Here is a 13,040-nt window from a genome sequence, read left to right as displayed (position 1 = left end):
AACCAGCTCTGGCGTTACCCATGGATACGGGTGCTGGCCCCAAAGCCTCTGAATTATGGTTTTACCCAATCTATCCAGATTACAACCTGAAAAAAATGAATCGCTGCATCACCCATCCACCTCCACGGAAAACCTAAGTCCTTCTTCTTTAATTGTCATTAAAGGAGTATGTGACGACAGAAGTGACTGGTTTTGCACACTAACCGAGCCGTCCTGTAGGAATATCTGGCTAGAGAAAAAACCCAAAACACGACGAAACCAGAGGTGACGAGCCCTGGAAAGCGCCCGAGCGCAGCCCCGTCCCCGTGCGCGCTGGATTCTCCGCGCAGCGCCGTACCTGCCAGCGACGCTTTGTTTTCTCTCCCACTCGCAGGCTGGTGAATCAACACGGCTTTAACTGCTTTATAGCAGCTTGTGTTTACTTCACACATACCTTAACCTTCCTTTTTCTCCTCCTCCCGGCACACACACACACACTTCCCAACAGCAACTGGCTGTGCCGCTCCGAGCAGCGCAGATGCAGAGTTATCCCGCTAACTCTTCAGGTTCGGGTCCTTGACCTCTTGATTGAGGTCTCATTCTGCTTTTACTGCACTTCACGATTTAACTGTGCACTTACTAAGTACAAGAAGTGAGAGCTGAAGGCATTGAATGCTCTGCGGATGGAAGCGGGAGGCAGCGGCGCGCTGGGAACACTCAGGGGCTGGAGAGGCATCTCCACGGCTAAGAACACTACACTGAAGGGCCTCAGTGCCTCTGCACAGCACCCCGGCCCCATTTGGGGAAAGAGAAGAAGAAAAAAAAAAAAAAAGGAAATAAATAAAAAAAAAAAGCTCATCTCTGTTCTCCTATAACATCAAGTGAAAGCGAACGGTGATGACCTTGAAGCTGTTTGATTTCTTTGATTGTTTTTCAACCAAGAGGATACGTTAAAGCTCTTTGAATAGAATTCTTTTATTAAGAGACACCATTTAGAGAGAAGAAACACTTCTGAGTCACACAGTGGCGACTTAGAGCGAGAAGCAACCACCCAGTTCATTTGGCACGAGGGTAGTCGTGTACTAAAATATCCAATCGACATTTTTACTTCGGGGCTAAATCGTTTCAGTAGGTGAAAAGCAACACCTCCATTTCCTCAGCTGCATTGTTACCCCACTTCTGCCTGAGCAATCTTCCTTCTAGACACAAATAATTTTACAATAAAACATTCTTTTTTCCCCTCCCCAGTGAAAATCCAACCCCTGGCCTGGTGTCGCACAGGCCGGACGCGCCGAGGAAACCAGACGCCTCCGAACTTGTTTGGATATTTTATGCAGTTTCGTTTCATGTGTTCTTAACTCAAGCAGCAGGCTCTTTATGGTATTATGATGCGGATTTCAAGTCTGTCCTACGGAAACTAAACAAGCAACCTTTCATAGCTGGTGTACGCCAGCCTTTTAAGAGAAAAAGACGGCAGCCCTGCTTGAAAGACGCTGATCTTCACGCCAATAAAAAGACAACGGCTTCTCGAGAAGGACAGGACACGACCCTGTTTCTGCATAATGCTCGTGAATCCCGTTATGATTTTCCTGGCCGCAGAAAGGATCACAGACAAAACAACAAAAATAGAGAGAAAAAAGCCTATGGAACCCCCCCCTATCCCAGGGTGAAGCTGATCTCCAGGGCTGACCAACATCTGGGGAGAGGAGCTGGTCGGTACTTTGGAAAACGCTTTTGACTATCCCCAAACTCCTACTCGAAGCGCATAATCTACTAAAACACACGGCCCAGTACACAGGCAAGTCCCTTCCCAAAGGCAAGGATGAATAAAAGAGCAAACAACACACGACGGGTGCTCGTCCCATCACTTCGCGCGCTACCTGAAGGTGGCTGCAGTGGTGATCAGCTCCGTGCAGAATAATTTCACTGCTAACCAACTAATACAATGCCATTGTAGAAAACATACAAACAATGGGCTATTTCCATCCCCGGTGGGTGCGGCACCTTGTTATTTAGCATTAATTGGGTGTTAAATCCACCAGATGCCCCGGGACGCCCGTCCACCTGGTGGTATCACACACAGAGCAAGGGCACAGCTCACCCACACGTCTTACCTCTCACAGATCAAGTGCAACTGAGGTAATTTACAGAGCGATTTAACTTGTAAATCCAGAGCTACTAGAACATTTTCTTTTTCTAAAACGTTTTAGCTTAATTCAAAACACAGTTGATCTTTCAGCACAGCTAAATGGGATATTTTAAGCGTGTTTTAAGTGGCCTGTGTTTTCACGCCAGCCTTGTTTGTGAAGTATCAGATTTAATTTCAAATGTGCTGTGACTGTGCCCTCTTTGTAGACAAACTCGCTAATATTATTATAGCTTATTATCACTTTTACTTAAAGCAAATAATCTCAAACTGTCGGCAGAAGTTCAAGAACTTGGAAAGTCACAAAAAATCAATTTACCTTTAATCTTCTTGTACTTTTTGTACCATCTCCCAAACTCCTGGCACTTGGTTGCTGACACATTGGCATAGTATGTGCTATTTACAATGGATGAAATCATACTCTGGAAGTACAGAAAGAAAGAGAAAAAGTGTTTTAAAATACCTTGCACAATCAGAAATCTTTTCCAGGGAAAGTGAATAACATGCGATGCACAATGATCATCCATTTGTGACTTTAAGACCAAAAGAAGCGTCTGATGAGCACACTAAATTGGTCTTATTCTCCATTCTAGATTCCCGGTCATAACTAAAATTAGAAAATAACAATTATTGTTTTGTATAATAACGCAAGAAAGGTGCAGTACAAACCCAGACTGAGACCTGCAGCTCAGGTCAGGGGGGCAGCTCTACTTTATTTGGTACCTGTGATATTACAATATCTAAACTTCAGTTGCCGTGCCGGGGAACACGCGCTCGCTGCACCCGGCTGAGAACAGGCGTGATTTAGGAACCAGACCCTAAAGGTAAGATGAGATGCTCCAGCACGCAGAACCCAAATAACGCTGTTCAGACGGCTCTGTGCTGCTTCCAAACCAGCCAGACCGCGCGGCCAAGAACCGAGAACATCCGTGCCACTCGCTGCAGAACAACAGTTAGGCAAATAAGTTAAATTAATATAATTTATAGAAGCGCGTGATTAGCCTTTGTGTGAAAAATCACCTAAACCAGAAATTAACGGTGCCATTCAGAGCGAGGGGAACTACGGATACTACAATACGGAACGGCCAAAACCTACAAAAAAGCTCAGCAAAACTGAAATATCACTTGTTTAACTACCAGCCCTCTCTACTCTTCGCAGATTCTCTCCAAGTGACCCTGAAGCTGTTTTGCACCACCTGATACCCATAAAAACGACAGTTTATATCTGCGATGCTGCTGCCCACGGGTGGGAAAGAGCGCGGTTACTGGTGGTTCTGCCTTTCTAGATTTCTCCTTCCTTTCAACCATTCTGTAGAGGAGGCACCTTTTTAACAACAACGGTTTATTTTCCTTTTTCCCCTCCCTGAACTCTTCCAAGGTCAAATCATTCCCAGCAAGGACACCCGGTCTTACCCCGCTAACACATGGGAGCCAACACACCTCTAGAAATCCCATTTTCCCTCTGCCCTCCTCCTTTACTCGCCTCAAGGCTCAGAAAAAGCTCTGGCCTGTTTTAGGAGCTTTTTGCCCAGAGATGAGGGAGGGAGGACGATCTCGCGGCTCAAACGAGCTCTTTACCGAAGGTTTGAGCTCTGGCGCACCAGCTCTTGTGCGAAATGGGATTTGGGGCATCTGGGCAAAGCTACAAGGCTCGCACATGGGCTTCCAAATTTTGACAGTGCTTTAAAACAAAACCCATCTCTTCCCTCTTCCAGATTTGTCCAGCCTCCTGCGCGGGTCACTGCGGTCTCACGGGACTCCAGCTGCTCCTGAACTCTGGAATTTGGGGGGCTTAAAAAACGTGAGCAAAACAGAAAGACTTCAAGGGACCTGGGTGGTGCAGCTCAGTTGCAGTCTCCAACAGGTCATTCCCCGTTCAGCAAAGAGGCTCTGCTGCCTTTTCGCTCTGAGTTTCCCACTCGAAGGCTGCTCTGGTGCACTGCAGGCTATGAAGTAAGAGCCTTTTTAAGTGGCAGCTTCAATTTCTAAAACTGAGATTCAATTTTCTAATTAAAATCAATATTTTGAGACATAAACCTAGCATTGTGGCAGTCAGCGGCAACTGCCTCCCCATAAATCCTGCCTTGCTCAGGTCATTTTAACAAGCAGTAGTTATTCCGAAAGCTTGACAGGGAAGGACTTTGAACAAAGTTGCCCTGAGACAACTTTTGGTTTTTTTTTAGACTTAGTTAAATTTCCAGTCACTAAGGAAGGGTGGGGAAATTGTATAGCTCTGTCTACATAACAATTCGGTTTCCCCCTTTTCCCCCCCAAATCCTTAGTTCTACAATAAATCGACATCACTGAAATTGCAGGGCTACTAAATATCACCAAATATACAAACCCATTAACCTTTATTTGAGAAAGCAAGGCTTAAACTAAACCATAAAATCAAATAGTGAATCAATCACTGGCGAAAAATCCCAGGACAGATTCTGTTGAGCTGCTCGATGGCAGAGCAGGGGAAGGAACCAGAACAACTTTCAGGCTGCACATCTCACTATTAAATGGAAAGGAATCCTAGGGGTACTTCTGCTAGGAACCTTGGTAAGTCTGCAGAAAGGAAAGATCCAGTCAGAAGAAGAGTGGGAAAAGAAAAAATTACTAATTGCAAATTTCTAAATGATGCATATTATTCCTGGGAAAATCCTTAAAGAAGAAACAGATAATATGAAGTAGCAGATATCATCATGGCCACGTGGAATGAAAACTACTTAGACCAGGAGCTAAGAAATATCCACGTGATGAAAATCCGGTGCGGGGCATGCGAGGAGGAAAATACGGGATGAGCCGACATCCCAAGAAACCCTGGTCCAGCAGAGAGACCAAAGTCCTGGGCCGTGCTGAAATGGGTTCTACAACTCACAGGAAAGACAGAGGTCTCTACGCAAAGATGGAAATGCTGAAATAATTGGATTTCTCTCTGCCACACATTCCCTCCTGCACGGTTAACTGGGATTTATTTGTTTGAAAAGGAGCCGTATGCTAAGGGGAGCTGAGCTGCAGCCGCATCACACACCTAGCAGAAAAAAAAACCAGAACAATTTTCAATCCAAGTGAATGATTCCATTTGGCATTAGCGGCAATCAGAAGCCCCCGTGGGCTGCCCGGGAGCTCGGGGAAGCGGTGGAGCGGGAGCTCCTGCCCCGGCCTCTGCTCTCCAGGCACCGCACACGCATTAATAACCAGCAGCATTTATTTACTCCGCACTTGGGCTCCTAAGAGACCACTCTGCAATTTGCTGCTGCCAATAATATATTAACCACAAGGGGGTTGTAATGACATTTCACATTTGGCACGATATTTTTTTTAAAACTGATTTGGGAGAAGGAATTGTATTAGAGGCGTATTCAGATGATGGCAACAGACAGCTCCTGTACAACCTTCCATTGTATCTTTTGCGTTTTGTGAGCCAAAACAAAAGAGACCGCAAGGTTTTATGGCAATAACAACAATAATACTACAAGCTGCATTCTTGCAGTCCCAGTTCAAGGGTTAGTCACTACTCAAGGTCACTTACACCTGTGCTTAAAACTAAGCAAGCTCAGTTTTCTACAGAACGATCTCCTTTTTGGCTTTGTCCACTAAATAAGTACTCAGGCAAGGATTTTCAGTGCCACAGTCCTGCCATCAGTAATTTCATAAATGTATTTCAGACTGAGGCTCCAGAAGGAGTAAACCAAGTGCAGCATTTCCACCTGGTAGACTTTGAAACTGAAGTGGGAGGAAGAAGACCCAGACAAGAAATGGATTCTGCCTCTGAAATGATGCATAGTTTAGTTATCCTGGATATTGAAGAAACCTGGGCAGAGACAACCATATGCTGCAATCATCATTAGGTGACCAGATTCCACAGATAATTCTATTTAAAGAAATTACACTTAAACTGCGTGAAAAGAAAAATACTTGTGTATTCGAGGCACTTGTGCTCTGTGCATACCCAGAGCCATTGCTGCTCCCCTAGTCAATACGGCAAGTCCTGCGGCTTTTCCTTGCACGGCCTTTCCATTCCTGTCTGTTCTGCACATCCGAAGGAAGACGAGGAACATGATTCCTACCGATTGCAAAGACCTAAATTCTGCTCTGTATCTCACCTCTGTGCTCTCCCTGGAGCTGCAACCGCAACCTGGTGAGGCACATTTGTGCTGGTTCTACATAGAAAGAATTCTCCTGGTTCACGGAGGCTTTGGATCATGACTGGCAGGATGAGCGTACAGTGAGACACAAAACAGGCAACACAGGAGAAAAAATGTTGGGTACAGGCTGGCAAAGCAATGGGTTTAGAGCGAGCAGCGATTACTGATGGTTTGACTTCAAGATACAGCAGACAGATTAATCTATGATTCAAATAAAGTTTTTAGAGGGCAACGTATTTTTCCCTCCTAGCGAAGTTACGGGGTCTGGGTGCTGAAGTGTTTTTCTGTTTTTTCTGAGAGGCAAGAAGGACTGAGTCATGAAAATTTTATGAATCTCTTGTTATGACAATCCGAGGTACAAATAGAACTCACGATAACTTATATCTTAGACATGACTTCACTGCTGTTTATAAAGCAGTCATGGAGAATGAGACTGAGGTTTTGTTCTTTTTTTAACACAATTACATATACATTTTTTGTTGCTGTTTCCTAGAAATTGGGGCACAACTGTTAAAACAGCATAGTTTTTATCACAGGTGGAGGATGATGAGAGCTACGTGTGGGTTAGCGGGGAAGCCAGACCTCTGGAGCGGGAACAGGCAACTCACATCTTGCATTTGAGGATCGTCAGTCCTATTGCAAAAGGTTCGGATAAAGATCTAAATGAAGAATTTACATCTCTGAAATGAAGAATTTACATCTCTGAACGGCAGGACAAAAATCAACCAATTCATTCCTAATTTCTATCTGGCAACCAAGAAAACACGGTATAAAGATACTCTTTTTCATGCCAATTAGGATTTCTCCTTTCTAAAGAAAACAAGGAATTGATTTGGTATTTATGGGGTTGTCTAGTCTAAGCCCTTTACCGAACAAATCTGAGCTTTAGATCTGGCAAAGCTGGCTCTCCCTGAGCCGGTTCCAAACACTGACCTGTGAGAGAGGGCATTCTTTGGCTAGTGTGCTCTGATTCATCTCTTTGAGCAGCTCCTTTAAGGCATTGCGAACTGTGGCGTGGTTCCACTGCTCCGCTGGCAAGTCTTCCAACTTGGAACAGCTGTTAAAGACAGAAAGCAGGTAGAATCGTCACCTTCACAGATGTTACTCGTTGTGTACAAGTGCTACAGACCTTCAAGCAGGGGCACAACCTTGGAGTTCCCTGCCCAGCCAGCCCACCGTGGTGTTTCTCCCCTCCCCACCAAGCCTGGCTCCCAGAAGATGTGCAGTTTAACTAAAAGGATGACAGCACATGGCAGGAATAGCAGCTAATCCTACGATGATATTACATGTGCGCATAACCGTTCCCTCTGGGGCCTGCACTGCGCAAAGCAAGGCCCAGAGATGGCTGGATAAAGCCATCCTCTCCAGACAGAAAGACACTCCTGCTGGGATAGAAAAATAAACAGATATGCCACACTGTCACGAACAAAATCACTCCACAGAAAGGGCCTGCGTTGCGTGGAGGGAAGGCTTGGAGCAGGGAGTCTGTTAGTTTTATTTTATCCCACTTCTTACACTGCCCTCATCGCTGAGGTATCCGGGAGCCTTTCAGAAACCCACGAAGCCACATGGCCAACATCTGTCCCATGTCGTTCATTCTCACTTTCCTTCTAAAGAGCTGCGTATGTAGTGAAGCTTTTGTCTTCGTGTGACTTGTGCCTCTGTTAATTTAACAAGCTGATGGGCTGTGTCTCCGTACACGGGGACAGAGCCCAGAAGCACATCACGAAGTTGGGAGAACCTTGTCATTGAAACCGAGAAACACAATGCACACTCTCCAATCAGCCTCTGCGATGGTTCTGCCTTCTGCCTCTAAGCCCGGCTTTGCCCTTGGAGTTGAAAGTTCAGCCGCGCTCGAGGAGTTCAAGTAGTCAATGACCATCTTTATCTCAAAGTCACGGGCTATCTTTCATTTACACGGCACCCAGGCATTCAAGTACTTTGAAGATAAAGAATGAGACCTTGATCTGGGGTTGATAGCCGCCAGCAATAGGAGGTGAGGAGAGGCTGGATGGACTCCTGGCAGCTCATCCTGTTGAGGAGATGAGTGACTGCACTCCAGTTTTATAGCAGCTACGGGCTCTAGATGCTCTGCTACAACTGTGCTGCAGGGATACGCTCTAGCTGGGAAATGACAACAGTACATAAAACCCAGGAAATGCCTCTTAGTGGGAACTGAAAACCCTGAGCCCCACCAGAGATGTAACAAGAAAGAAATGTTCCTGTTTGGGACGTGAACGTCAATAGGGCACCAGCTACTTCCCAATTCCAAACCAAACTGAGCGGTTGGAGGGTATATACCTGCTGGCAAAGGACACAGACACACGTCCCCATCGTCACCACCAAAAGGGGGAGAAAAACTGGGCGTTGGGGAAGGGAGGGCAAGTAAAAATGTCAAGAGCTTTTGTGTTCTAATCAGGGAAGGAAAATATTTTCCCATGCCAAATGGAGCCGCAGTCACACATCCTTTCCTCATCTTCTCGCCTTTGCACTGGGAAGACCACTGGAGAGAAAAGGAAAGTCAGCAAGCTCCCTTCTCCCCACCTCGGCGACTGGCAGTACAAGACCCGGATTCTCACAATGCAGCCCTTGGGAAAAGGCAAGGACTGTATCTTTTTGAGACAAGAAGGCCTCAGGAATCAATGAAATTAGAAGTTGTGGAAAGGTCTGCCTTCAAAGGCCCCAGATCTTTACTCAACTGAGCTTCTGCCCCTTCCTCTCTGCTACCATATTGCTACTGCAGAAAACACAAAATCAGTGGGAACATGCGCCAAAAATCTGCCAGGCGACCCACCCTTCTCTTCATTTTTCTTTTCACGAAAAGACCAGATATTAATGAAGCCAGGATGTGCTAATCTCTGTAGTAATGCTGTAATCGACAGAGCAGCTCCGAGAGCAGAGAAAAGACAGATGTTCAGAAACACCCACCTTTGTAATTGGATTTTCAATGTCACAACATGATAGACATCTTGTAGCATGTCGGCTACTGTCGCATCTGGTGCATCGGTCACATAACTGAGAGGGAGGGGATTCCACCTCCCAAGCTTGATTATTCCTGAAAAGACAACCAAAAAAAAAAAAAATCATACTTTATATTTTACCAGCCATTTACTAAACCCTTTGATAAGCTTGTTTGCTCCCGAGACCCAAGATCTGCTTTGAGGTTTATTGCAGTCTTGCTCAAAGAGATGTGCTGTACAGACTCCTGAGGGAAACAATGGGGAAGAGCAGGAATAGATTTTAAATTCTTAGCAGAGAGTTGCTGACATGTTCCTGGCGCCTAAATTACTTCAAGGAAGTACAGGAGGCTTCCTCCCTCCACAGCTTTCATCATCCCACTACAGCCTAGTTCTCCAAGTTAGAACGAGCTTTAAATACTCTATAGTCCAAATTTTGCAGTCTGCAAAGCCCTTCAATAAGTAAATGCACAGGAGAATTCCTGCGTGTGGGATTTCAGCACATGGTTACCGTCTGAGCGGGGCAGGATTCCCCGTGCGCTGGACGGCACTGAAATCCACGCTGCACTACGAGTTCAGTCCCAGCTAAAAGTGGCACTACGCAGACAGTTGCTTTTCTTTGCAAAAAAAACCAAGTGCAAGCTGCTGACCGCGGATCCAAAATAGCATTTTGGGGGCGGGGAAGAGCACTGCAAGTCCTGTTTCTACTTCTGTTCATTCTTTAATAGGGATCATCACCTCTTCTGGATGAGTTTGTCACAAAGCCGGGAAACTTGGCTGGTGAGCCGTTTGGTGCAGAGGTATTATTTGTGTTTAGACAATTGCAGAGGGGCCACCCACACCAAACCCAATGACTAACACCCAGGAACGACTTCCAGGAAGGCGCCAAACAAAGAAAAGCCACAGTGCCATCTTACACGAGAGCAAAGCAGTTCAGCCCCGTGCTGCGCTCCAGCAACTGCTTTTCTTTCCCCCTGCATCTCCCAAACATGATCGCGAAACAAATCCCACCTCTGAAACAGGGAAACAAAGCTTCTCGCACGGGGACAAGGACAGAACACGAGCCCAGGAAATAACTGCTACGGAATATTTTTCTCCCCATTCCTGCACAGGTTGAGGAGGAAATAATTTTAGTACGACTCCTTTTTGTAAATGTTTGCATTTACCACTAACACATCGCCTTGCAGGGTGTTCTATCACCACATGCTGAAAACAACTCAAAGCGGCCCAGTTCACCCAAAATGTCACTGGAACACGCTGGTACAGACAGGACGGTATTTCAAGAGCTTTTGCAAGGGGAGATGTTGTCCAAATGACACAAAAAGTTGCTCGGTATCCAACGCTTGAAAATGGGGCATAAACACAACAAAAACATTTAAATGATGCACTGTTTCAGTATTAAGATTGAACAATCTGGTGCTGAATATGCTGCAGTATAAATAGTGCCTGGACTCGGCTCCAGTAACACACAGCTCTCGTTCACAGCACCGTATGGCTCCAGCGCCGGCTCCTCGAGTCACATTCCACTTGCCAAGAAAAGCTGTTTTTCTTAAGGGGATAGTTTACTTCATGTTATCTCTGGTGACAACAAGAAATGCATATAGTACAGCATATATTAGTCATGAAATGAGCATCAAGGGTCCACTGAGTGAAATACATGCTGGGAAAACACAGTTTAGCTGCTGACTTCCTTCACCCCCTTCTGCTATATAATAATTTAAAGCAAAATCACCTAAAAATCCAGAAATCTATACCAGCTTCGCAGAACACTTGGCTTCCTATGTTTAACCACGCCAAGTTTTCATGTAATTGAAAAAATAAGCATCATATGTGCCCCATAAGTCACATCTAAATTGGTAATATTTTACAAGAGGCTGTATTTTTCATTCGCTCCGAGAACAAACCATCTGCAACGAGGGGCCTGGCAACGCTGCCCAGAGACAAACAGACCGTGGGGTCACCAAAGGCGTCCCCAAACTCAAAAAGATCAGAAGAGAAAAACCACAGCGCCATGGGAAATACCGTGCAAATCGCTTTGCAGGAAACGTCTGCTGCTGCTGGAAGTCAGGTAGATTTGGGGATGTTTTATTTAATCCTCCTCTACAACCAGCGAGGAAATTGTTTTGGCTGGATTTAGACAAACACAGGTGTTACCGTGATGCTGAGTGCCTCCGCACGTTAACACCTGCTGCGGGTCCTCTACTCCGAGTTACAGCACCGCTGACATACGCTGTTTTTTCAGCCGGTGTGATACTACATATCACAGGATGTCAGGGGTTGGAAGGGACCTCGGAAGCTCATCCAGCGCAACCCCCCCGCCGGAGCAGGAACACCCAGATGAGGTTACACAGGAAGGTGTCCAGGCGGGTTGGAATGTCTGCAGAGAAGGAGACTCCACAGCCTCCCTGGGCAGCCTGGGCCAGGCTCTGGCACCCTCACCAGGAAGAAGTTTCTTCTCATCTTTAAGTGGAACCTCCTGTGTTCCAGTTTGCACCCATTGCCCCTTGTCCTACCACTGGTTGTCATCCAGAAGAGCCTGGCTCCATCCTCCTGACACTCCCCCTTTCCATGTTGATCCCCATGAATGAGTCAGCCCTCAGTCTCCTCTTCTCCAGCTCCAGAGCCCCAGCTCCTCAGCCTTTCCTCACACGGGAGATGCTCCACTCCCTGCAGCATCTTCGTGGCTGCGCTGGACTCTCTCCAGCAGTTCCCTGTCCTTCTGGAGCTGAGGGGCCCACAACTGGACACAATATTCCAGATGAGGTCTCACCAGGGCAGAGCAGAGGGGCAGGAGAACCTCTCTGACCTACTGACCACCCCCTTCTAATCCCCCCCAGGTCCCATTGGCCTTCCTGGCCACAAGGGCCCAGTGCTGGCTCATGGTCACCCTGCTGTCCCCAGGACCCCCAGCTCCCTTTCCCCTCCACTGCTCTGCAACAGCTCGTTCCCCAACTTATACTGGAACCTGGAGTTTTTCCCGCCCAGATGCAAGACTCTACACTTGCCCTTAATTACACGTGATTTATTTTTTGTTTTGTTCCAGAGCACATTAGGCTGGTCCAAAGGCCAGCCAGAAGCCGTGGTTTCCATCGGCTCCTCCGCAGACTCCCCAGGGGCCTCATTTCATGGCACCGACACTGTACTTGCTGCGCTAGGGAAGACACCGCTGGCTTGTTGAGCAAACGTATTCTCTGCACATCCCTGAATGACAACTCAGTAAAACCGGAGCGGATCGAAATATTCCCCCCCGCTTCTCATCCAGGACTGGGTGTTTCTAGTGTAAGAGCAAGGCCAAGATGAGAGCAGCCTGGTAGCAAGGACTCACTTCCACAGCCACGTGTTTTATTGTCCCTCTTATTGACTCCAAATGATACAGCTCAGGACTTTAAAGAATCACTGAACGAGTTTTTATCCACCACAACCAAGACTTGGGAGCGGGGAGAGGAATGAGCAAAGGTCACTGCGTTATTAATGAATATACTACTGCTTCAAGAACGTCACTCCTCTGTCAGCTCCAGACCTTCTCGAAACGACGTGTGGACAATGCGCAGTAGATCAGACCGCTCAGGAAATCCGAGAACACATTTTTCACGAATTCACACAACTCTTCTGTTAAGAGCTCTGTTTCTGCTTCCTGTGTCAATGATCCTCTGGGACTCTCCTCCTGTGAGAGTTTTTTGAAGGGGAACTTCAAGAGATTGCAAAGCTTGCAGACACTCCAGGAACGGCCGCACACTAGAATAGCTCTCGAGAACTCATCTAGAAATGGCTCAATGAAGCCCAGGGCCAGTTAGGCAACTAAAGACAATGAACAGACCAGTT

General features: G+C 46.5%; 1 protein-coding gene across 1 annotated transcript in view; it reads right to left on the bottom strand.

The window, feature by feature from the left end:
* SATB2 (SATB homeobox 2) overlaps window positions 1-13,040 on the bottom strand; it is a 106,191-nt gene that overhangs the window by 51,871 nt on the left and 41,280 nt on the right. The window contains exons 3-5 of the mRNA XM_065637905.1: window positions 9,190-9,316; window positions 7,195-7,318; window positions 2,445-2,547 (exon numbers count right to left, since the gene is read on the bottom strand). Coding sequence (XP_065493977.1) covers window positions 2,445-2,547; window positions 7,195-7,318; window positions 9,190-9,316 — 354 coding nt within the window. The remainder of the gene's footprint in view (window positions 1-2,444; window positions 2,548-7,194; window positions 7,319-9,189; window positions 9,317-13,040) is intronic.

This window comes from Caloenas nicobarica, chromosome 6, assembly GCF_036013445.1.
Source record: "Caloenas nicobarica isolate bCalNic1 chromosome 6, bCalNic1.hap1, whole genome shotgun sequence".
Lineage (NCBI taxonomy): Eukaryota > Metazoa > Chordata > Aves > Columbiformes > Columbidae > Caloenas > Caloenas nicobarica.
Note: the sequence above shows the minus strand (reverse complement) of the source record. Positions and strands in the feature narration are given on the sequence as shown.